This window comes from Lates calcarifer, linkage group LG7_1, assembly GCF_001640805.2.
Source record: "Lates calcarifer isolate ASB-BC8 linkage group LG7_1, TLL_Latcal_v3, whole genome shotgun sequence".
In the NCBI taxonomy this organism is placed as follows: Eukaryota; Metazoa; Chordata; class Actinopteri; family Centropomidae; genus Lates; species Lates calcarifer.
In genome coordinates, this window is record NC_066839.1 from 16,778,577 (window position 1) to 16,802,537 (window position 23,961).

At 40.8% G+C, this 23,961-nt stretch overlaps 1 protein-coding gene across 1 annotated transcript in view; it reads left to right on the forward strand.

The window, feature by feature from the left end:
- The first annotated feature begins 404 nt into the window (after positions 1-404).
- Positions 405-23,961, forward strand: part of phip (pleckstrin homology domain interacting protein) — a 33,960-nt gene continuing 10,403 nt past the window's right edge. The window contains 29 exon segments of the mRNA XM_018697913.2: positions 405-551; positions 665-723; positions 809-838; positions 990-1,049; positions 4,212-4,362; positions 4,603-4,682; positions 4,684-4,702; positions 4,963-5,123; positions 8,454-8,675; positions 9,805-9,905; positions 10,338-10,408; positions 10,908-11,008; positions 11,541-11,581; positions 12,113-12,211; positions 13,685-13,841; positions 14,298-14,432; positions 16,273-16,401; positions 16,561-16,786; positions 17,546-17,692; positions 19,105-19,288; positions 19,412-19,514; positions 19,781-19,918; positions 20,154-20,251; positions 20,380-20,587; positions 20,936-21,046; positions 21,292-21,399; positions 22,545-22,669; positions 23,070-23,152; positions 23,261-23,372. Coding sequence (XP_018553429.1) covers positions 512-551; positions 665-723; positions 809-838; positions 990-1,049; positions 4,212-4,362; positions 4,603-4,682; positions 4,684-4,702; positions 4,963-5,123; positions 8,454-8,675; positions 9,805-9,905; positions 10,338-10,408; positions 10,908-11,008; positions 11,541-11,581; positions 12,113-12,211; positions 13,685-13,841; positions 14,298-14,432; positions 16,273-16,401; positions 16,561-16,786; positions 17,546-17,692; positions 19,105-19,288; positions 19,412-19,514; positions 19,781-19,918; positions 20,154-20,251; positions 20,380-20,587; positions 20,936-21,046; positions 21,292-21,399; positions 22,545-22,669; positions 23,070-23,152; positions 23,261-23,372 — 3,299 coding nt within the window. The 5' untranslated portion in view covers positions 405-511.

Sequence of the window (23,961 nt, forward strand, 5' to 3'; positions counted from 1 at the left end):
ACTAAATTAAATGTATGTAAATATACAGCTGTAATCATTAAAACATGATAAATGTCATCTAGCTACGGAGTAACAGCCATTCTGCAGCAATGTGTCCTCTCCTTTAGCAGGCTGCCATTTCTACCTCCCCTCTACAGTGGCGTGCGTGGAACACACTGGTTGTATTCTTCCGCAGAGGGCTTGCGCTTTTTCGTTTGAGGGGGAGGGGGATTAAAACAAACATGCCTCAGCGGTCGAGCGCCTGCCACCAAAATTCAGCCCGGGGCGCAGTTAACCCAGGAATGTCGTGGCGGTTGATTCTTTGCAAGAGCAAGACGGTTTTTTGCGGAGTAAACCGTTCAGCGCGCCCTAATTGCCGCTTCGCGGAGGAATACTCGACGCAGCCGGGACTTTGTGCGAGCGGAGCTGAATGGAGGCTGCCTCTTCCTGGTGGATAAACAGTGACAGCTACAGGGCAGCCACCTAGACCCACCACACAGGCTCTGGCGCTGCCCTGGCAAACAACACCAAAATGGCTTCAGACAGTACACACATCGCGCAGTTGACTTCTGGTGAGTAAAGGAGATCGGAAAATATGTCATGGTTGTTTTAATATCCCCCCAATTTCCTCGGTGCCCTCTTCTAACGCAGCTCCCGTCCTCTTCTCCCCCTCCAACCATACCAGAACTGTACTTCCTAATAGCCCGATTTCTACAAGCTGGACCGTGTCAAAAAGCAGCCGAGGTTGGTGTTTTTGCATTTTAGGATAATTTATAATATGTCCGAAATTGTCATGGGGTGTAATTTTGTATTTGTATCCTATTTTCAGACCCTGATAAGGGAGGTGGAGGAGAAGGAGGTAAGCAGTCAGCAGTACGAGAGAGATGCTTCTCTCTGCACTGTACTTTGTGATGTTGCTTTTACTCTGATTTATCATTTACTGTTTTAAAACATCACTCGATACATTTATGAACTGAATGATCACACTCGACACTATTTTTCCATCTCAGCTGCTACCCAAAAGACTGGACTGGACAGGGCAGGAACACCCCGGGACGTACGAAAATTTGGTAAGGGTGCTCTATAACTGAGGAAAAAGTTTTTAGAGAGCAAAATAAAAATTGAATTTCCCGCAATTTTTAAATCAGGTGGTAAAGAAAAAACTGAAAAGGACTTTGCAGGGCGAGCTGGCTGCAAGTTGGGGCCGTTTTGGGGCACCAAGGGGTCGGGTCCCAGCCTCATGTGCACCGTGGTGTGCGAGTTTGGTACCATGCACATCCTAAAGGTTTTAATAGTTGTTGGAAAAATGTGTGTGAAATGTTGATACGTCATGAGTGTTGTGGTGTAGGAGCGCCAGGATCCGGAGGAGGGACTCCCTGCGCCACAAGCCAGAGAGAGATGGAGGCGCTCTTGTCCTGCAAGAACCATAATTTGTGTGCATGGGTTGAAAACACACAGGGGGCAAGAGTTGGAAAACAGGAGTTTTTGAGGAGAATATAAACAGTATATTCAGTAAAGCTGGAGTTACAGCTCCCATTTAAGAGGCTGGGAGGCTGCTGCCCGCTTGTTGTGGAGTCATTTTGGAGAGCAGTTGTTGGGGACTGAGGTCCAAGATCGGCTGGGAGAGAAGAGGGAGATCAGTTTGTGTGAAGATGAGAGGTAACGTTGAGCCGATATCTTCTAATCGCGCTATTAATTGACGTCGCTAATTGTCATGTAAACAAACAGGGCTCGCCTGAAAGCGCCGTTTACGCATGGGGGCGTGGAGAGAATTAATCATCGCTTACTTATTTATTTCTTAGCCAGTCGGCTCAAAGTGTGCATCCCCATGTTTTGCTTTATTTTAGTTTTATTTTAACACTTATTTAAAAATATAACGACCTCTGGCCTGTTTAATCTACAAAAACCTACATTTTTATGGATTTCCACTCCCGTATCCACAAAGGCAGATAGATGAACACTAAAGGCGAGATCGCATGAAGTGTGGCTTGAACGGGACGTAAAAATATACGTTTAAGAAATTATTAACAGTGTCTTTCTGCCCGCCTGTGTGTGTGTGTTTTTTTTTCTCTCTCTCTTCCTGCTTGGCTCACTCGGCTCTCCGTTCCTCCTCCTCCCATCCTCAGCCGTTCAGCCTGCCTCCTGTCTATTGTGCATAATTTCCCCTATTACAAATACTGCGGAGCGTTTTGAATTATTAGAACAAATGTTTGTTTGTTTTTTTAAAATAGCGTTTAGAGGCAGGGTCGCTGGATCACTGGTTGTTTTGTGAGAAGTGTAACGTTGATGTCTGGGCTGGTACAGAAGGGGGTTGGGCAGCTATAAGGAATCAACGCTGACTTCAGTGATATTGTAATGATTAACAGTATTAATTATGGCTAATTAATTAAGGCGGATTAATTAGATGTATCATTATTTATATTTTGCATATAAAATTGACCCGGAGCACAATGTACACATAAATATAGGCCTGTTTTTGAATGAAGTAAAAACCTGCCATCATTATGACCATAAATATATTTACCTTATTTTATTAATTCCATTTTTTTTACTATTAATGAATAGAAAATGTGAGCATGGTGGTGCTTTTTAGTATTACAAATGTATGTTAAAAACAATAATATTTTAGGGGAAAGATATTTATAGATTTTTAAGCAGTGTATTGAAATGTGAGGTGATACAGTGATACAGAGGTTACTTGCAGACATGTGTGTAGGACCATGTGCTTTCTGGTGGTGCTGTTGTAGCTGGGGGTGAGCGTTATCCATTACCCTTCAGAGGCAAGTAAAATGGAGCAAATTGTTATTACACATCACTCTGGTGGTGTGTGTGTGTGTGTGTGTGTGTGTGTGTATAATCGTCATGGGTCTGAGCGTACCTGTGAGAGGCTTGTGTGCTGATATGTGCTTAGAAACACTGATCACGTCTCTGGACCAGCAAGGATGTTGAAAGCAATTAAGGGGTCATTAATTGTGTGTGTGTGTGTGTGTGTGTCTGTCTGTGTGTGTCTGAGTCTCAGGGAGAGAATAAGTGTTAGTGTCAGTGCTCAGATAATGGAATGGAGAAAATGTGTGTGTGTGTGTGTGTGTATGAGAGGAGTTTAATTGTTTAATTTCAGGCTTATTTGACCCAGTTTGGATATTTAAATCAGATGTGTCTGAAACAAACCTGATTACTCCATGTCTGATTTAAATTAATACATTTAAAATAATCCTGCGTCCTGAAGTAAACACAGTGCTGCTGAATTCTGCATGTTTATCTCTCTGCTGTGTGGCTGCTATTCCCGTCATTCAGGCGTGTGTGTTTCTTCAGAAGTAGGCCATGCAGGAGTGTCCCCATGTGTCAGTGGAATCAGAGACACACTGTGTTAACAGTGTGGCTTTCATTCTGCTTCATACTTATGTTGCATGCCACGCCCCCCTCCTCTGCTGTTGCACCACACTGTTGTAAACTGTCTCTATATCCATTTAAAAGACACAGTTGATCTGAATTTCCGCATCTATTTTGTTGCAGATTTCATTTGATCCTTTTCATTCAGTTAAAAAGTGGGCAATCATTTTTTATTTTTTCATATTATCCTCACTCAGTTTATCTGTGTTGAAACCCTCAGAAATAGGCAGGCAGAAATAATTTAGTTATTAAAAGGACAACTTTCCTATTCAAATGCTGAAGAGCTCCACAAACCAGAAGGCATTTGGGGTAGTGACCTTGTTTTTTTTTGCTGTTGCTGAAAATAATTTTTTGTGTATGTCCTTAAGAATTGAAAATTAAATGGACTCAAGCCAAAAAATTAATATTTTTGTTTACAGGTCACAGTTACTTGTAAATGCTTAACTCTTTCTTTTTCATGTGCCAGCCAGTGTTTTCATTTTAATTATGATCTACTGAAAAATGTTTTTTTTTATCTCCCAAAGCGTCCAGTAAATTTTTAGATGGTCAGAATTTTCAGATTGGTGTAATAATCTGGTACCATTCTTACAGAAAGCTTTTCTTTTCCTTGCCACTTTCGTCAGGGTCATTGCCAGCTGAGCTACAGAAAATGTAGAGCTAGTAGGTGTTGAATGTCTTGACGCATCAGCATTTGGCGAAAGCTTAAACGCATTTCTTTCAGTTTCCCTTTTTACCATACTGCCCAGCTCACCACCGACTGGTGTTTTGTCATTCATTCATGTCATTGTCAGCTGATTTACAAACGTGTGAGATAACATGTCTGTGTGTGTGTTTGTGCTCAGGTGAAGCTCTACCGCCACATCAGTCCAGACCACCTGCTGCAGGTCTGCACCAGAGTTTGTCCCCTGCTGGAGAGGGAGGTCCCTGCCAGCGTGCCTGGACTCACCAGCCTGCTGGGGGCTGGCAGGCAGAATCTCCTCCGCACCAGCAAGAGTGAGTGAATGTACAACACATGTGCACATGAGCCACTTGAATGTACACACCATGCAAACACACCCTCTCAGGCAGTTATTATATATTACTACATGTTTGTGTAGACTACAGACCTCATGTAAATACAGTATTTCATGTGCTCAAGTGTAGCTGCACGCTGAAAAGTTCACATGGCAGTATAATCTATAATGTGTGTTTAATGTATATTAACACTTTTCTTGTGTGTTGTTCTTTCTCCAGGTTGCAAGCATGTTGTGTGGAAGGGCTCCGCACTGGCTGCACTTCACTGTGGAAGACCACCAGAGCCACCAGTTATCTATCGGAAGCCCACCTAATATTGGTATGTTAAAATTTTCCAATGAAAAATAACATTCAACCAGTTTTACTTTGTTTGTTCCTTTGCTCTCCAGTCTGTAGGTCAGATCTTACACACTATGTTGTATCTTTACTTGCCAGTATTGATTTCCTTCAAAATCACAGTGTGTTTTTGCGCAAGGAAACAGAGTTATTGCCCATTTTCATTTTCTCCCATTAAATAAGTGAGTTATTGTCTTCTCCACATATCGTGTCGTCCTTACTGACGTGTATCTTTTCTTCCAGTGGAGACCAGCTTCAGCCGTCGACTGAACGGCTCCTACCGTCTCCGGCAGCTGGTGCCCACCGCCGTGTACCAGCACATGAAGATGCACAAGAGGATCCTGGGACACCTGTCGTCCGTCTACTGCGTCACCTTTGACAGGACGGGACGGCGCATCTTCACGGTAAGGCTGCGGTTTTTTGTGTGTGTCTACGCACATGTGTGGTGGTGCAATGCCAGTGTGTCTATGTGTGTGTGTGTGTGTGTGTGTACCTGTGCTGAAGGAACCTGTTCAAAGTGACTTCGCTGACATTGTTGTGTGACAGCGTCAGCTCTGTGTTTGTTTGGAGTCACCTCTTGTGTGTTGTGTATGTCTTTGATTGTTACAAGCTGTCTTTTGCTTACCAAGACGAATGAGCATCTGTATTCCTTGCTTTAACAGTTATGGTAGGAGGTAATTACTGTTTACCTTACTGGGGTGGGACGCTTTTACTCAGTGACTCACAGCTGTGACTGAATTCAGCCTGCAGGAGAGAAAATTCACACAACTTTCTGACAATGATCCTGTTTTAAAGAGGGAAAACAAGGGATTCCCATATTCTCTAAAGGAGGAAGCTGACCTTTGCCCTCAGGATGCCTCTTGTATATATTATACTGTGTTAGCTTCCTGTTCCATGTGGCTGTGTTAGAGGTACAGCACAGGCAATGTGTTAAATATTGAACGAACAATGAGATAATGTTGGTTTAATGTTGTCGTCCTTGTGTTTGGATCCTTGAGTCAAACACTGCCTGCTGCTATACACCATTTTCAGCTTTCACTTCTTAAATCTCTAAAAATGGCTGTCTGCTGAGAGGGAGGGATGGGGGGGGGGGTCGATTGACTCTCTCTGTGTCTTTTCCCGTTATCTCTCTCTCTCTCTCTCCTCTCTCTCTCTCTCTTTTTCCTCTCCCCCTTCCCTTATTCTGCGCTGCCCCTCCTTTGTTCCTTTCTCTCCCTCCCTCTCTCTTCTCCCCCCCCACCCTCCCCTCGTCTTGCTATTTCTCATCATAACTGGAGAAAATGTTTCCTCTGAGGTGCTGGCTAAGTGCCAGAATTAAAATTCATTCTTAGTCTCCCTCACTTTCTCCTTCTCCCTTTTTTTTCTCTGCTCGTTTTTTTTCTCTCTCTCTCTCTCTCTCTCTCTCTTTCTCGCTGTCTCCTTTCATCACAAGATCATTTTTATTTATATATTTTCTTATTTTTGGATCTCTTCATTCTTTTTGCTCAGGCTTTGCTGCAGTGGCAGGCAGATTGATAGATAAGTAATTAAAATGTTTGGCCTAAACATTCACTGTGATCATGTGTGATCAATGCACACGTGCATATAGGTTTGGTTAAACAATTGATTGGCAAATGGCCATATTGATTTGAGTAATATAGCTATAGAAATGGCTGCGAGCTCATTATCATGGCCATTGGGAAGGACAAATTAGACTGGCTGGAATGGATTGTTTGTCCCTGTGACGGTAGCTAACATAACTTCACATCTATAGCAACGAGGAAAGTTAGCACCAAGTCTCTGGCTTTTCCAAACCGTATACCTTTCAAGCCTGGCTTTCATTTGGCCACATCAGTTTTTTTGTCCATCTTGCCACAGCTTTAATTTTCCTTGGGCTTTTTCTAAATCACTAAGGGACCGCTCGCTGTTTTGATCAGTGCACAGAAAATAACAGCCCCAGTCAGACTCTGCTCTACTGGTGATGGAGCGAGTGATTATGATTTATTCAGAGGGGGGGGGTTTTCATCTCACATTTCCTCTAAAATCTATGCGGACGCTGATAGCGTGGCCTGTCTTTCAAAATGTTTTGCAGATATAAAAGGATGAATGTGTTCTGCACATTCTGCAACCAGCTAACTGTAATCTAATCTGATGTCACCATTAGCGCCTGATCCCCTTGTTTGTCAATTGTTTTTGATTGAAAGTTTAATGCTGACAATCAGTCTTTGCAAATTTATGAATTCTTCTAACATTACACACTCTTAAGTCTTAACTCCTCTATTTCTAGCTTTCACAAACTGCACACAGCAGGCTCTGCTCAGAATACAACAGTCAATCACATCACACCGAGTTTCGGCGTCTTGCTACTGGTGACCTGTTGGTTTTAGAAATTATTTTGAGATATTAATCAAGGCACAGATGGTTCTGGCACCGTGTTGAATCACAAACATTTTAACCCCTGGCAAGCTGGATCACAGCCAGGACTTCTTAGCTGAGTCCCTGTAGGCTGTTTTAATGTCTTGATCAAGCTTTTTCAGTCTAGATTAAAGAGCTTTTAAGGAGCTGCCTCAGGAATTTAGTGCAAAAATTCTTGTAGGCTTAACTATACATACTATCTTTTTAACTGTTCCTGGCCTTTTTGGATGCATTGCTTTTGTTCTCCATTCTTTCCTTGCATTGCTTCCCTCTATTAATACTAAATACTAAATATTCAACTGAGGGGACTTTCCGTCTGAAATTACCTCTTTGCAAGAAACCCACAACAGCTTTTGTCAAAATGAGACATCTTGTGAGGTCTCACTGACGCCTCAGCCAATACACATTAAGTGTTTCTCCACAGTTTGAGATTACTCTATCTTCCTCAGTGCAGTTCTGCTTTATTTCAGCTGGCGCGAGGAGTACTCACAGTGCAGGCCACTCTCTCTCACAGTGGTGTGAAAAATCTCAGTTTTGGGTAGTGAGTCAGATGGTTTGTTTTTCCTGTTGTTTGTGTTTTAATGGTATGCTGAAATACATTAAGTGTGCTCATCTGCATACTGTAACTGTATAGTAACATGGTAACATGTACTTTACATGGTTGCAAGAACCTGATCCCTCTAATAACCCAACATTTCCACAATTTGTTTAATGATTATTTAAATGTAAAAATATAATGTAGTTTAGCCAACAGAAAACATAACGTAGTGTGTACTTTTAGTTAAGCAAGTTTCTCTTTGTTTATAGAAATGCACCTTTGTGTTTGAACTTTGGCTCCTTGCAGGAGCATGTACTGACTCAAACACAATATAAGATATACTCACACCATGGTAGTGATCTGCCTGTTAACTGGGAAATGCTTAGTGTTACTTAGTTCTTGACATAGGATAATATAGTGAGGGTGTCTACATGACAGCTACAGTGTTATTCCCTTTACTGGTAATAATCAAATTAGTAGAACCATATAAATTGTTTGACAATCTAGTGCCTTCAAATATTCATCGTCACTTTTGTCACATTGTAGATTAATCACCTCTATTTTTGCATCTAAAGATTCTCATTCTCTCTTATGTTTGTGTTCCAAGTTTGCCAATCTGCTGACAGTCCAAGGCTGCAGTGTGCTCAGATGGATTTTTAAAGTCTTTTTCAGCTTGACATGTTTAATTTGTCTTACTAGAAGTGTGCCTCAGAAGCAGACATGCCACTTTTCAAACCATCCAAAATACTGGTCTTCATTCATGTCTGACAGTCTTGTTGATGGTTCTGTCTTTCTTTCCCAGGGCTCAGACGACTGCCTTGTGAAGATCTGGGGAACAGATGACGGACGTCTGCTGGCGACGCTGCGGGGCCATGCTGCTGAGATTTCCGACATGGCCGTCAGCTACGAGAACACCATGATCGCTGCTGGTTCCTGTGACAAGACCATCAGAGTTTGGTGCTTACAGACCTGTGCCCCTTTGGCTGTCCTGGAGGGACATGCAGCCTCTATCACGTCACTACAGGTAGGGGAACTGTCAGGATATGTGGTTGTGCTTGTTTGTCTGTCTGTGTGTATTTGGTTTGCCCAAGAAGAGGATCTGAAAGCCACTAACAATATTTTTAATCTGTGCCCTCTGGCTGCCTGTGTGCCTGTAGAGTGTGTGTGTGTGTGTGTGTGTGTGTGTATGTCTGTCTGTCTGTCTGTCTGTAACAGTACATTATCAAAACTTCATCCAACCAGTTTGGATGGGTAGTTAAGGCAAGTGTTGACTGACCAAAGTGTTTTTGTGGGTATTTTGTGCGTTGGTTAATTTTATACTGCTGAATATGACGCATTCAGTGTAACTGTATTCTTTGTAAAATGGGGAACCACAAAAACTATATTTAGATCATGACCATGTGATGCTTTACTGCAGTCCACTGTAGCTTTTACATGTTAAGTAGGAAAGGTCAAAAAGAAACCTACAACATACGGATAATTGATGACATGACTGGCTGATATCCAGCATGCAATAAAATGCTAGTATTGGTTCTGTGAGCAAACTCATTTTTACAGTCAGAGGTGTGCATATTGGTGTTAGAAGATCATGTCTGTTTTTACTGGATAAGCCGGGTGTTGTTTTTCTTATTGTCAAAGTCTGATTAAAAGACAAAAAAATGTCAGTTAAAACAGTGAATTTGTTTGTTATAAGCATTTTTTAAAAGGCTAAGTAATTTCTTGAAATAGCTAGGCACTGTAGTTTTTAGCAAACAAGAGTAATGAATGAATTAATACATGCTGGTAAGTAAATTTTTGGAAAACAGTGGAGATCTAAGGCACAGAGTAATAAGGTATGTTGGGCTTTGGCATAGGCAATACTCTCTGGTGGGATTAGTTCATTGTTGACTTTGGTCTTTTTATAGGACTTGGATGAATACACAACATTGCCAGCCTTACCCTGTGAATACATATCATGAAATGTTTGATCACCCACAGTGTTTGGGATGGCCTCTCTATCTCTCTCTCTCTCTGGATCTCTCACCTCTACCTATATTGTTACAAAGGCTTTTTTTGCTTATGTGTGTTAATTGTCCTTTTTTTTTTTTGCTGGGAAATTATTTTGAGTGCCCACGGTGATCAGCTCTGTAACCTATAATTGGTTGTGTTCGCAGTTTTCTCCTCTCTGTAGTGGTTCCAAGCGCTACCTGTCCTCAACCGGAGCTGATGGAACCATCTGCTTCTGGCAGTGGGATGCACGGACGCTCAAGTTTGGGTGAGAAGCACAAAGTCTTACCTGCACAAGTGCTGTTCACACCTTTTGATGTATGAAATATTTGTCAAGCATTTTTGAAAGTCGTCTCGTCATAGCTATGATTGTTACGTTATGAAAGTCATGCAACATTATTTAGGCCTGGATTGATCTACGACATTCAGATTTGGAATGTTGTTGCACTGACACTTTTCTACATGACTTCTCTCACTTTCAATTTCCTGTTAATGGTGGATTTGATTCTGAATGGTTCATGTCATAACTTCTACTGTGCTGAATATGCCAAGTCATACAATCTGCAACAGTCATTCTAATTCAGCAAACCTGCCTACCTGTGAAATCCACACTCTTTAAAACATACAAACCAATATATTCAGTCAGAAATGGCTGTATTTCACTGTGAACATCTTTTTCTGTTCTTGTGTCTGTGTTCAGTCAGAGGCCCAGTAAATTCACAGAGCGTTCCAGACCTGGCGTCCAGATGATCTGCTCCTCATTCAGCGCAGGTGAACACAGCTGGCTTTGATCTTCACGCATGCTTCTGCACCACCAGAGGGGGAATAGAACTAAAAAAAAAGAAAAAGCACAATTAGCCCAGATTAACTGAAGAGCTAGCACAGCAGACAGCCACACTCAAGTGGATCTGCTGCTAGTCAGTAAATGTGAAATAAGTGTGCCTCACTGTTGCTGAAAATATATTTCTGTTTTGAGATGTTATTGACCTTGAACATTTGACTTAAAAGTTTGCAAAGTTTGCACATTAAAATACAAGACAAAATTTGTGTTTCAGCACAGCTTGGACCTTGAAGCGAATATTGATTATGTATTCAATTATTTATCCTAAATTTGTCTTAAAAATTCTGGAATGTATGGATTTTGTGATGTTACTGTGCCATCAGCATGAAACAGAGGAGAAGCAAAGAATTTAAAAAAAAAATAATTGTAAACGAATGCTACTGTGCAATTGCCCAGCAAGAATTATTCTAATCCTGCATGTGTTTCCAGGTGGTATGTTCCTCGCCACAGGAAGCACGGATCATATCATCAGGGTGTACTACTTTGGTTCAGGCCAACCAGAGAAGATCTCTGAACTTGAGTCCCATACAGTGAGTCAACAAAGAGCATTTTTACAGTGCTTTAAAGAAACTCCTTGTCTGTTATATTTATATCAGTTTGTCTTGTCCATGATCTGTTTTAGATTTTTACAGACAAAATCTGTATTTTGTGTCCACATCAGTTTGTGAAAATACATGGTAATTTTTAATTGTGCAAGTTCATTCTTAAAAAAACAAAACAAAAAAAAAACACAAACAAATAACTCAAGGCCCACTCACTTTTGTTTTTTCTGAGTTTTCAACTGTATCTCATGGTCTTCCTTAGCAGCTGAATTTTTTAAGTTTTGTTATGGAGAGTTGTCATCATTCTCCATGAAAACTGGGCAAACTCCATCCACTGAGGGAGACAGTGAGATGGTGTGAAAGTTCTGGAAAAAGCTTGGAAGTGGATCTCAAGTTAAGATTTTGTTGTAAAAAATGCTATCGGTAGTACACATTGAATGTGTCATGATTTGGAAGACTGGCAGAGGAAATGTTACTTATTGTATTGTTTTGACTTTTCTCCTGTATTTGTCTCACTCAGGACAAAGTCGACAGCATCCAATTTTCACATTGCAGTGACAGGTAGGTTTACACAGGTTGTGTTTGTGTGTCTTTGGGTGAGCTACGTAGTTGGTGTAGTTAATTTTTTGTGTGTGAGCTGCTGTTTGTTTTTATGGAACCTCAGGGTGTTGTAATGTGACTTGATGGTGTCAGCAGAAACACCACTGTTACTTACTATCTGATACATGCTTTAATACAAGTTCTCTCACACACACATAGACACACATGCACACGCTTGCACATATCATGCACTTGCTGAGTGTAAAATTATGTGTGCCTATGTGGAGATTTGCAGAAAAACAAGCTCAGCTGTAACTCCCCTGGGCTGCTGTAATCTCAGCAGTGAGGGAGGTAGGCTGTCTGTGCAAAAGGGAGGGGTGGAAGAGATGGAGAAGAAGAGGGGAGGGTACATACAATTAGTGTATACTGATGTGTGCTGATGAAAGCAACCATTGTACTGCAGAGAGCTGAAATAGAACCAAGTGTTGTATTTACAGTTTAGCTGCTGCATGATTATGTGCTCACAAATCTGTGTGTGTGTGTGTGTTGTAGGTTTGTGAGCGGCAGCAGGGATGGTACAGCACGAATCTGGCAGCTGCAGCCTCAGGGCTGGAGAAGCATTCTGCTGGACATGCAGACCAAATTACCCGGGTAAGTGTGTGTGTGTACGGCTGTCAGAGCCTGGCTTTTCCACTAGTGGTGTTGTGCTTAGGGCTCAGAGCTGTGGGCTGGGATGATCCTGCGGGTTATCATGTCAGGCTGAATTTTACAAAAAACAATCATTTTTTTAATACAAAAAGTCCTAGGCCTATGGTATGTCAGGAATCCCTGCTGAAATCTGTGCACTATTTTCAAGTAAAAACTATAGTTTGAAAGTTTGTACCACCAACAAAATGCTTTTCTTTCAGTTATGTACATCTGCATTTATTTATTCAGAGTTGTGTGAGGTGCTTCATAGTGTACAGGGCATAAATAATTAAGTTAAAGGAAAAAAAAACCAACCTTTACACCTGTGGCATAAAGTCTGACAGTGATTGATTACCCGATTGCTTCCAGACAGAATATAGATTTACTGCAGGTATCACTGACTGAATGAATGAAGATGACAGGCTGTTTAAGTCTTTATTGCCTGAATGAACACAACAAACATGAGACAACAATGAGATCTAATGCAGATAACCTGGTTATTGATGGTATAAAAATCTGTTGCTGCTTTGTGATGATGCCACTCAAGCTTAGATAACATAATAAACAGTGAAAAACACATGAACTCAAATCTACTGAATATAACTTGACTGATACGTACTGCTGTCTTTGGTGCAGGAACTCAACAGTGTTCCTGTACTATCTGTAAAGTGTTGAAAAGTACAGACAGTCAGGGAATTGCAAGAAGATGTTGAAATGTATGTACTAGCTGGAGTTGTCAGAGGTAGGTTTAACTGTGAGATTGGGCAGCCCCTCATTAATGGTGTAAAATGATTGAAGAGAATAGATTATATTTATTAACAAGAATGATCACATGCATTTCTTTGATCAGTTTTTCAGAAGGAGGATGCTCTTAATTTCTTATGCCATTTTAACTCCACTTTTCTGGTCACTTTATTTTGCACAAATTTAATCTACCTCAATGATTATCACCATTTCTCCTATATTACGACTGCACATTTCACAACTGCACATTTTCTATTTATTATAGAGAGTTTTTTTTTAAAAATGCTGATTGCTGCACTCTAACTTTGTTACTGTGCTTCTTATATTTTTTATTTTTATTTTTCTATTTTGGTCACCCTTGTTTCTTGCTGCTGTAACGTGAAAGTGGGAAAAATAAAGTCTAATAATAATCTTAATCTTAACCAGTTTCCAAGATACGATACGATACGATACGATACAATTCAGCACGACACAACACAATGTGAGACAATACAATTTATTATTCAATTTAATTATATTAAATTATTGGGGCTACTGTTGCTGCATTTAAAAAGTCCCTTTACCTTTTACATACAGAGTACATACGTTGACATGTGACAAGTCAAACAAAATGCTAGTATTCATTTACATTTGCTCTCTAAAACTGAACTGATCTTCACTGGTGTAAACATGACATCAATGTCCTCCCCTCAGGAAGTACAACCCTCCTCCACTGGAAGACAAGGTGACCAAGCTTAAGGTTACCATGGTAGCGTGGGATCGCCACGACAGCACGGTGATCACTGCAGCCAACAATCTGACTCTAAAGGTGTGGAACTCCACCACCGGAAACCTCGTCCATGTCCTGATGGTATGTAACAATGGTACACATTCACACACAAGCACAGACACACAGTTACCTTGATGTAGCTGTAGCTGCAGGGACTGTTGAAAACTCTCTGCAGTGATGCATTCAAGGATGTGGGACATTTCATTGTTGCCTGGGAAACACTGCATGAAAACCCAGAAGAAAAACAAAAAGCAGATGTGGACACTGGTAAAAAGATGATATGAATTTGGTTGTTTTTTTGCATTAAAACACTTGTGGTTTGGCAGTTGACTCTGAAATGTTGGATGTTAGAGTACACTTAAACCCACTCACAGAGAGAGTAACACAAGTGGTACAGAGATTGCTCAATTGTTAAAGGGCTAAACTATGTTAAATCACAGGTACAGTCCTTTAAGAAACAGATGTCATTTATTTTTTACATCTGTCCTTATTTCTTAAGAGTGTCTCAATCTAAATGTTTGTGTTGTTTAATGACAGGGTCATGAGGATGAGGTGTTCGTTCTGGAGCCACACCCTTTTGATCCAAGAATCCTTTTCTCAGCGGGGCATGATGGGAATTGTATTGTGTGGGACCTGGCCAGAGGGGTCAAGATCCGCTCCTATTTCAACATGGTGAGACTCCTTGTCCATCCTGTCACTTGTCTCTCTGTCACTGTCTTTCTCCCTTCTCTTTGGCTACACTCACATTAAAGTGTCCCAGATTCAATTTCCCCACCCCTCACATGTGACACAGATGTCATGCTTTCTTATGCAGTGAATCAGCAAAAAGATACACGGATTAGCATTTTTTAATTTTTTTTCCTCTGGGCTGCAGGGATACATGGTTTTCATTAGAAATATTCTTTTTGTATTGGCTTTCCCACCACACATTCTTTCCCTTTCCGTTCCCAGTGTCACTCGCATTCTTTCCCTCTCACCCACTAACTGTTCCTTCCCTCCCTCTGTGCTTTCACTTTCTGTCTCCACTGTCTTACTTTCTCACCTCTATTATGGCATTTTCCATGTCATGTAACGCACTGTGTATGGCCATGGATATAAGTCTAGTGTAGAGTGAAACCATGGCACCACATGTGCATATGCTGGTGTACGTATTCATCTAGCGTGTTAATCATTGTGTGTTAGCCACTGTTGTATTTCCTGCTTGTGTTTCTATGGTTACCAAGGACAGCATTAATCACAGTCTCAAAACAAGTGAGTCACTCAGACAGCTGGTCAGTCGGCCAAAGCTTGGTCTTGATCATAGACAGTGAACAGTGTTGTTTAATAACACATAGTGTGTGAAAAGGCCCAGATTTCAATTTGGAACTTTAAGGTAATATTTCAGCATTTTGGGAAATAGGCTTATTCACTTTCTTGTTGAGAGTTAGATGAGAGAATAGACTGCAAGCAGGGGGAAACAGGTAGCTTGAATCTACCAGCAGCTTTTAAGCTATAAAAAATGTTGTTTTTTTTTTACGGGGGCTATGTGCCAAAGTATTTCTTCTGTAGTGAGCTTTAGAAGTGCTGGTAGGCAGATTTTGCTACTTTTAGACAGGGCCAGACTTGCTGTTTCCCTGGTTTTCTGCGAGGCTAAGCCCACCAGCTGCTGGCTTTAGCCTTATATTTCACCGACAGACATGAGAGTGGTGTCAATCTTCTCTTCTACCTCTCAGCAGGAAAGTGAGGAAGTTCGTTTCCAAACATGCAGAACTATTCCTTTAATGGATCAAAGCCTGCAAGCTACTTCAGGCAGACAGCTTAACTTTAACTGCTAATCTACTCACTGACTGCATCATGTATTCAACACGCCTCCTGAAATAAGGGTATTTAAGCCAACATACTCTGCTTGCTCTCTTAAACACTGTCCTTCTTGCATATACCTAAGTAGAAGACCAGTGAAAGTTCAGCACTTCAGATTTGGCAGATGCAGAGTCTTTCTGATGAATACGGGACAAAGAGGCACAAACTAAAGCAATGTTTTCATCTTGTGTTTGAATGTGGGTATTGTGAAAATGAAGGAAAACCCCCAGAACAACAAAAGGCAAGAGGCAGTTGATGGTCAGAGCAGTTAGCTTCAGTTTCTATTGGCAGCCTACCTGTTATGTAAGAGTGGATAACACTCCTCTTGCTGTCCATCACAGTCTGTTTATTTCACTATTATTTCTGGAAATGCTGCTGGTCTGAAATGCTGTTGTAAATACTTGACAGTTTTTATAAACTGGCTATTTGCTGAATCATAAATGAATTAGTTTGATTCATTATTTAAGGAAAATCTTGTAAAGCAACTCTTCTAAATGCCATTCATGCTGCTTATTGAGCAGTGCATGTGATCTTGTGTATTAGACATTTTGAATTAACTGTGTCCATGCCATATAATGGCTACAGTTGCATGGAATTCCCCCAGTTAGTGCAATACTACCTGGGGGAATACTACTTACAGTGTGCACTATTTCTCTATTCCTCCCATGTATAGATTGAGGGCCAAGGGCATGGGGCGTTGTTTGACTGCAAATGTAGTCCAGATGGGCAGCATTTTGCAGCCACAGACTCCCATGGACACCTGCTCATCTTTGGCTTCGGCTCCAGCAGCAAGTATGACAAGGTAAAGCAACAGAATCGCCTTTCTCATTTACACACAACAACTTATATTAGTAGTAACAAAACGCCAGTGTCATTTGTGTGTTACTTCCTCAATGTAAAGATGTATTAGCTTTAAAATGTGCTGTGTAAATATACCTGTTGCTTTCCACCTCTGCTTCAGATAGCGGACCAGATGTTCTTCCATACCGACTACCGGCCACTGATCCGGGACGCCAACAATTACGTGCTGGATGAGCAGACTCAGCAGGCACCACACCTAATGCCTCCTCCCTTCCTGGTAGACGTGGACGGAAACCCCCACCCTCCTAGATACCAGCGGCTGGTGCCCGGCAGGGAGGGCTGCAGGGATGAGCAGCTGATCCCACAGATGGGGGTCACTTCCTCAGGTACAGAGGCTGAAATTAGACCCTCAGGAGTATCACTTCTTCACGCTCTGGGGTCATTAAGCCAGCTGTAGCTGAACTCGGAAACTTGTCTGCTTGTACACTTCAGATCAGATCTTTACCTGGAGGTCTCATCAGAGCCCATTCTGTCAGCTGATCAAAGACACTTTTGTCAAGCTGATTGTACTGCCCTTGTAGCTTATTACTTGACAAGAATGTTATCTGTCCTCAAATGTGCTTAATGAGAGGATTTCACTGAAACTGTACAAGCTTTGGCAATTATAGCCAGAATTAATAAGGCAGTTTAAAATCTTGGCAGGGATATAAACAGAAACAATCAGTAGTTAATGAAATGCATTAGTATTGCACAGTGGAGACAGGTGAAGGTGGGGGTGGGGGGTGTCTCTACAACCTCTTTGAAGTTTTTGCTTCATAGTGTATAGAGTGCTGTTACCTAACCTTGCCCTGCTGTCAGCTTTTAAAAAGCACTCTGGGTATTGAGGTGACTCTGCAGGATTTTGGGAAAACCCCATTGCCTTTTTCCTCTTTGAAGTGGATGGTAGCATAGTGTAAACACCGTGGCGTGCACAGTGTAGGGGTTTTTTAGCTGGCCTCAACTAAATGGAAATAGCTGGCAGTGGCCATCTTTATGAATGTAATGCCTGTTTGATTTCAAAACTTAATTTTACCAGATTTTTCTGTCTTTCTGTTTCCCTTTCAATTTTGAAATCTCTTTTTTTGCTCCATTCCTGTCTGTGTCAGGCCTGAACCAAGTGGTGAGTGAGCAAGCGGTGGACGGTCCCAGTCCTCTGGATACAATGATTCAGAGGCTGCAGCAGGAACAGGACCAAAGGCTGGGGACAAATGATGTGTCTGCCTCTGCCGCTGCAAACACCAGGGCCAGCAGAGGTAGGACCAGATCATGACAGGAAGGTCATACTGTTGTGTTGTGGGCAGTGTTTTAATGCAAATAGGGTTTCAGTGTGGTCCACATGCTATGCAAATTAGTATCAGTGTTTGCTTTCACCTGCTTGAAGTAGTGAAGACATTATTTAAGGCAATTAAAGATGTCAATTCATTGTCTTAATTGAGTTCAAAATACTGAAGCTGTGTAAACATAGTGTCACTTGTATGTTGCAAACTTCAGTTATATTTGAAGCACGTTAAAACAAGCTGAGAATTATTTGCAAATACTATGTTAATCCAGATATGATGAATTTGTACAATTAACTGTGTGAAAATTACACCACCCAATACATTTATAATAATTACTTATTTATCATAGTCATATTAATAACTTTCCAACCCTTTGTTTGGAATTAGTGTATTATGAAACTAAAGCATTTTTCTTATGAAGTATGCAACATACATAATGTCCAATTATGCTAAACAAGCTTTTTAGGCATCTGAGTGAGATTTACACAGGAACCCTAAAGTGTTTAATGAAGCATCTGTGTCTCAAAGAGTTGAATTGAGTGTTTGGGATCTATGCTAATACATTTAGTGATGAAAACAAACAGTTGATCAAAGTCACTCATGTGTCTTTGGTGATCCATGCTCACACATTAGCATATACAATGTAACAAGTAATTGCATTTAACTGACTTGAATGTAAAGAAAGCCTTCTTATTAACAAAGCCTTGAGTGTATTTACTGTACCCTTCAATTCAATTAGGTTTTACAACTGAAATATAATTACTTCAGTAACTGACTTCCTCGATATTTTAGAATAATTATTTTTTCCTTGTCTTTCTTTGTATCGCTCACTCAGTCACCTTTAGTTCTGAAACAGTTAATTGATTAATTCATCATCAGTCAATCAGCAGGAGAATAATCAATGATTGTTGTGTTAAATGACTAATGGTTTTAGTGTTTTTTCCAGTAAAAATACCAATACTGGTTCCAGCGTCTTATATGTGAGGATTTGCAGCTTTCTCAAATATCTTTGGATTTTCAGCTGTTGATCTGACACACAAGCAGTCTTTTAAGATGTCACCTTGGGCGTTAGGAAATTGTGATGGATGTTTTGCTCTATATTCTGACATTTTATAGACAAAATGATTAATCAGTAATAAAAATAATTGTTAGTTGCAGCCCTAGATTACTACCCAACGATTTTAGAGCCCATTTACTTTATGCTTTATATACATATATGTAATATGCAATATCTACCAGAAATATGCAAATCAGCTGTCAACATTCTAATCCTTTATCAAGAATGTTAAACAGTGTCCTTAAAAATAGGTGTCTCCCTTTTAATGTTGTTGACAGATTGACTTAAAGTGCTATGCTTCTCTCTTTTTGATGCCTCTTCTCCTCAGGCTCGGTGGGTTCGCCCACAGAGGTGCACTCCCCACCCAATGTTGGTCTTCGTCGCAGCGGTCAGATCGAGGGTGTCCGCCAGATGCACAGCAACGCCCCGCGCAGCCAGATGGCCACAGAGGGAGACCTGGTGGCCTGGAGCCGCAGGGTGCTTGTCCCTGAGCTGGAGGTCGCCTCTGTCAGGTAAAACACACAGATACACATGTGAAATCAGACTTTGGAGGACAGAGCATCATATGATTTCCCTGTTTGAGAAGTGGTAGCTTTAACACACATCATGATTTGTGCATGTGCGTTATCTCGCAGGAGACAGGTGAACTGGCGTGAGGCTAAAGGGGAGGAGGAAATCAATATATATCAGTCAGAAAGGAGGAGACGTACCATCCACTCTCTCCCCAAAGAGAGCAGGGTGAGTGAATTAACACATTCACACACACATTATTGTTTTACACTTGACAGAAGTATGATTATTTTGCTTCTTAAAATATTATATTGACAACTTCACATCTCTTAGACACAGAACTTCAGTGTATTTTTAATCAAGCTTTATTATCTCCTCATTGTTATTCCCCACCCTCCTGCCCCTAATTATTTTTCTGCTATCAGCTGTAACATCATGTTAGTTATTCTTGTTTCTCTCCTTCACATTAACCACTCCATTCTCTGTTGTTGCAGGTTCATCCCACATCAGAGTGTGTAGTGGATGAGGGGAGGAGGAGCCAGGGTAACCATGGTTATCACACTCGTGCTGCCATGGAGGAGACGAGTCGCCAGAGCGCTGAGGCTGCAGACGATGATGACAGCACCTCAGAGGTAGATACATACACTACTGTTACTGCTTTGTTCTGGATTTAGATTCATATATTACTTGGGAAACTGTTCTTGAAATACGGCAGTGTATTTACTAAAAAACAGATGATTTGTCCTTAAAATTGAATCAGTGTTTTAGAGTTTTTAAAGAGGCTGTAGAGTTTTAATTCCATTATTTTGATATACTTTATTCATTCTTTTTGATTGATTCTGTGTAATTTTTTGTGTGTGTTTTCAGGGAGAGGTGGAGGTACGGCAAATCAACGGACATTCCTCAGAGGAGGAGAAGGAGGATGAGGAAAAAGAGCCGTGGCCGGATGACCACAGTAGTTCAAGGTAAGAGATCACACACATCTTCTATATCCTCATATACATATACATACACATACCATATGCAAATCATAAATGTAGACACAGACAGATACGCCTGTGTATTTAATCTTCGCTCTGTGACAAATTTTCAGCGACTACTCCAGCGATTACTCTGACTGGACGGCAGATGCAGGGATCAACCTTGAACCGCCCAAGAAGAGCGTTAAAGTGAAAAAGAAGAGCAGCGGCTCCGAGGAGGACGGAGAGAAGAAGAGGGACGGGAAGAAAGAAAGGAAGAAAGACAAACCGGACAAAGACGGCGCATTACCAAAGAAGAAGAAGCCAAAGGAGAAGAGGAAGGTTTGTCATCATCAGTCACAATCAAAATGTTATTTTCAGGACAGGAAGCATGACAAGTGAAGTAACTATGTGATTCAGAGTTATTCCCCATCAGCTGTTTGCACAAATAAGTGTTCAAATGAAAAAGAGATTTAATAATTTGATGATGTAAAAGTGGCAGTTAACATAAATTACAGCCTTTGCCATCAAGAAGACATAATAAGAGATAATAGTAATAATAGACCGACGCAAGGAGAGGATCATGAGAACTAATCCCCAATGGTAGGCTCTTATAGAAATGCAAAATATTGGAAAACAACATTTTAATGTATTGTTATATTTTCAGTATTTATTTTGTGTGTCATTCAGAGGACAGAGTTTCAGGAGCAAGGGTTAACTCTGGAGGAATGGCTTCCCTCTGCATGGATCACAGACACGGTTCCCCGCAGATGTCCTTACATACCCCAGATGGGAGATGAGGTACACGCCGCCTGTTTCTGTTACAGTGGCCTCACCACATGTGCACCACATGTCTGCTCACACCACAAACAGAGGCTCATGTTTTACATAGCAACAAGATTAGAAGGCTACAGCAAAGATAGCGGCCCCATGGGAGTAATATACTCATGACGTTAAGATTTCCTACTGTTAAGAAATGGAACAGAAATATATATAAGATACAGTCCTGTTGTGTATTTGAAATGTCTGTGTATGTGTGTGCGCAGGTGTACTACTTCAGACAAGGCCACGAAGCCTATGTGGAGATGGCCAAACAGAAAAAGATTTACAGCATCAATCCTAAGAAGCAACCCTGGCACAAGATGGAGCTGCGGGTAAGGAACAGTTTGACAAAGATGGATTAAAGACTCTCTGAAGAGAGACATCGCTCTTTACATCCCATGTATCTGGAGATTTATATTGTCTCTTTACTTGTGAGGAAAAGCCCATAATAAAAAATCACAGTAGAACCATGTGAAGAAAATCGATAGTCTTCACACAGTGGAACTACACCTAGACAGTTGATTTAATAATAATGACGTTCATTAAAAACATGAAAGTAAAAAGCACAGTCAAAAACTAAAACTGCCCAAGCTATATGCAGCAAACATATGATGCCAAAACATTTTGGTTGTGTAATATTTTCAGAGACTTCTCTAATTTAAAGGGGCTGAATTTCCAGAAAAATGGTTAAAAATACCAGTGCACTAGAAATGGAAAAAATGACCCACAGTCTTCCTTGGAATACATAGCTGCTGTAACCTACAGTGACGTTAGCATTCACTGTTGTTTCAGTATCAACAATTCATTACACAAGCACACACATAGTCTTAGTAGTTCTTCGGTATCATAGACACTTGTCTAGTTTCATTCTCAGGTGGACTTTAATCCTTTTTCTGTCCTAAAAATGTCCCTCAACTAAAAGAGAAATGTCTGCTAAGTACAAAGTTTTATCCCTGTGTATGAACGTCTCTGGAAGAGAGAAAAAAAGAGCACCATCAGACACTTCTCTTAAAAGCAACAGCTTATGGGACTGTATTTTTACTTGGGGTATTTTTCTTTTTTTTCCATGTGAGGAGGCAGAAATAGCAATTTCTGTGCAGATGGCAGACCATAATGCATTGCAGGCACAGTGTGCATCCTTGTGATTGTGTTGCCTATAGCGTGTGAAATGCGGACCTCTCTTCTATATCGTTTTTTTTATTTTTTTTGTAATTTGAACAACCAGGCATGGCAATGCTAAAGCATCTGTCTCCAGTCTCACTTTTCCTCAGCTGGAAAAACTTACTGAAGCATTGCTAACACTCTCTCAACCTACATGTACACAACACTGAAGAGGAAAAACTGTCATTAGAAAGTGGAAAGCATCACTTTGAAGTATGGTTAACCTAATAAGTTCCAGGGTATGTGAAAGATCTTTCCTGAGAAGAAATGAGTTGTGTTCATGTGTATTATTTGTTCTTTTATATGTGGTATTCAGGAGCAGGAGTTGATGAAGATAGTTGGCATCAAATACGAGGTGGGCTTGCCCACACTGTGCTGTCTGAAGCTTTCTTTCCTGGACCCGGACACTGGCAAACTGACCGGGGGATCCTTCTCTATGAAGTAAGCTTCCCATTCTGTCTCCATGCAAGAGCTTCAGTGGCACAAATTTCACTGTTTATCAAACTTGTTATTTTAACTTTTACACTTGTCAACACTTGTTGTAAAGTACATGTGCTCCTTTACAATGTGTCATATCCTGTACTTATATGAACTTTCCATTTCTCACTTTGATTTCCACGTTGTTTCCAACAATATGCAGATATTCAGTGCTGAATATCATATCCCTAAAGAAATTCTTATCTTGACACAAGAAAAAACAGGAAAAAACATTTAATCCAATAATCTTGACATTATAAAATAAGGATTGTCTAAGAATGGTAAACCCAGCTACTACAAATTCTGTGCTCCTGATCTGACACTGTTAATGTGGGTGTTACATTTATTGTTTCTCTCATTGTAGATACCACGATATGCCTGATGTAATCGACTTCCTGGTGTTGCGGCAGCAGTTTGACAATGCCAGAAAGAGGCAGTGGAGTATAGGTCAGTCAGGTTTGTCTTTTCTGACTGACTAACAGACTAACTAGACACAAGTCCAATTTCTAGCTTAATGTATGTACTTTAATTTAAACAGTGCTGTGATGTCTACAGGTGACAGGTTTCGGTCAGTGATTGATGATGCCTGGTGGTTTGGGACCATTGAAAGTCAGGAGCCCTACCAGCCCCAGTATCCTGACAGCCTGTTCCAGTGCTACAATGTCTGGTACGACCACATTTCTAACAGCAGTACTGTCGCAGGTCATTTTCCAACCAAGTGTTTCTAATTTCTCTGTGAGTTGCATCATTAAATGAAAAGACTGCATTACTGCACATGACGAAGTGTGCACAGCACAGAGGGGGCAGAAGTAGAAACTGAACCAAGGAAACCTTGCTGTTGGTGGTGAGGAAAAGGAAGTAGAGCGAGGTGGAGTGTAGTGTCACATTGTTTGCAGCCTCAAAGGTGATGATGACAATCAAAGTTATATATGGTACCTTGGAAATTATATTTTGCCATAGCTGCAGCACTGCAAGTTATGTATTCAGCCCCTTGAGCAGGGAGAAGATGCAGAAGAAATATGGATGTAAAATTGTAATCTCTTAGTGGGAAAATCCTTATTCTTGTTTTGTGCAGAGTTGTGCAGCACTAACATGCATCATTAAAAGGGAACATTTTACCAAAAATTGAATTATTAAGGTCATGTGACTTTAAAGTCCTGTGAAATTTCACTTGACATTTAGAGATTGACTTTTAGAAATCACTAAAGTTGGCTTCTGCAAAAGTGTGAAAACTTTGTCTCAGTTCCCACCTTGTC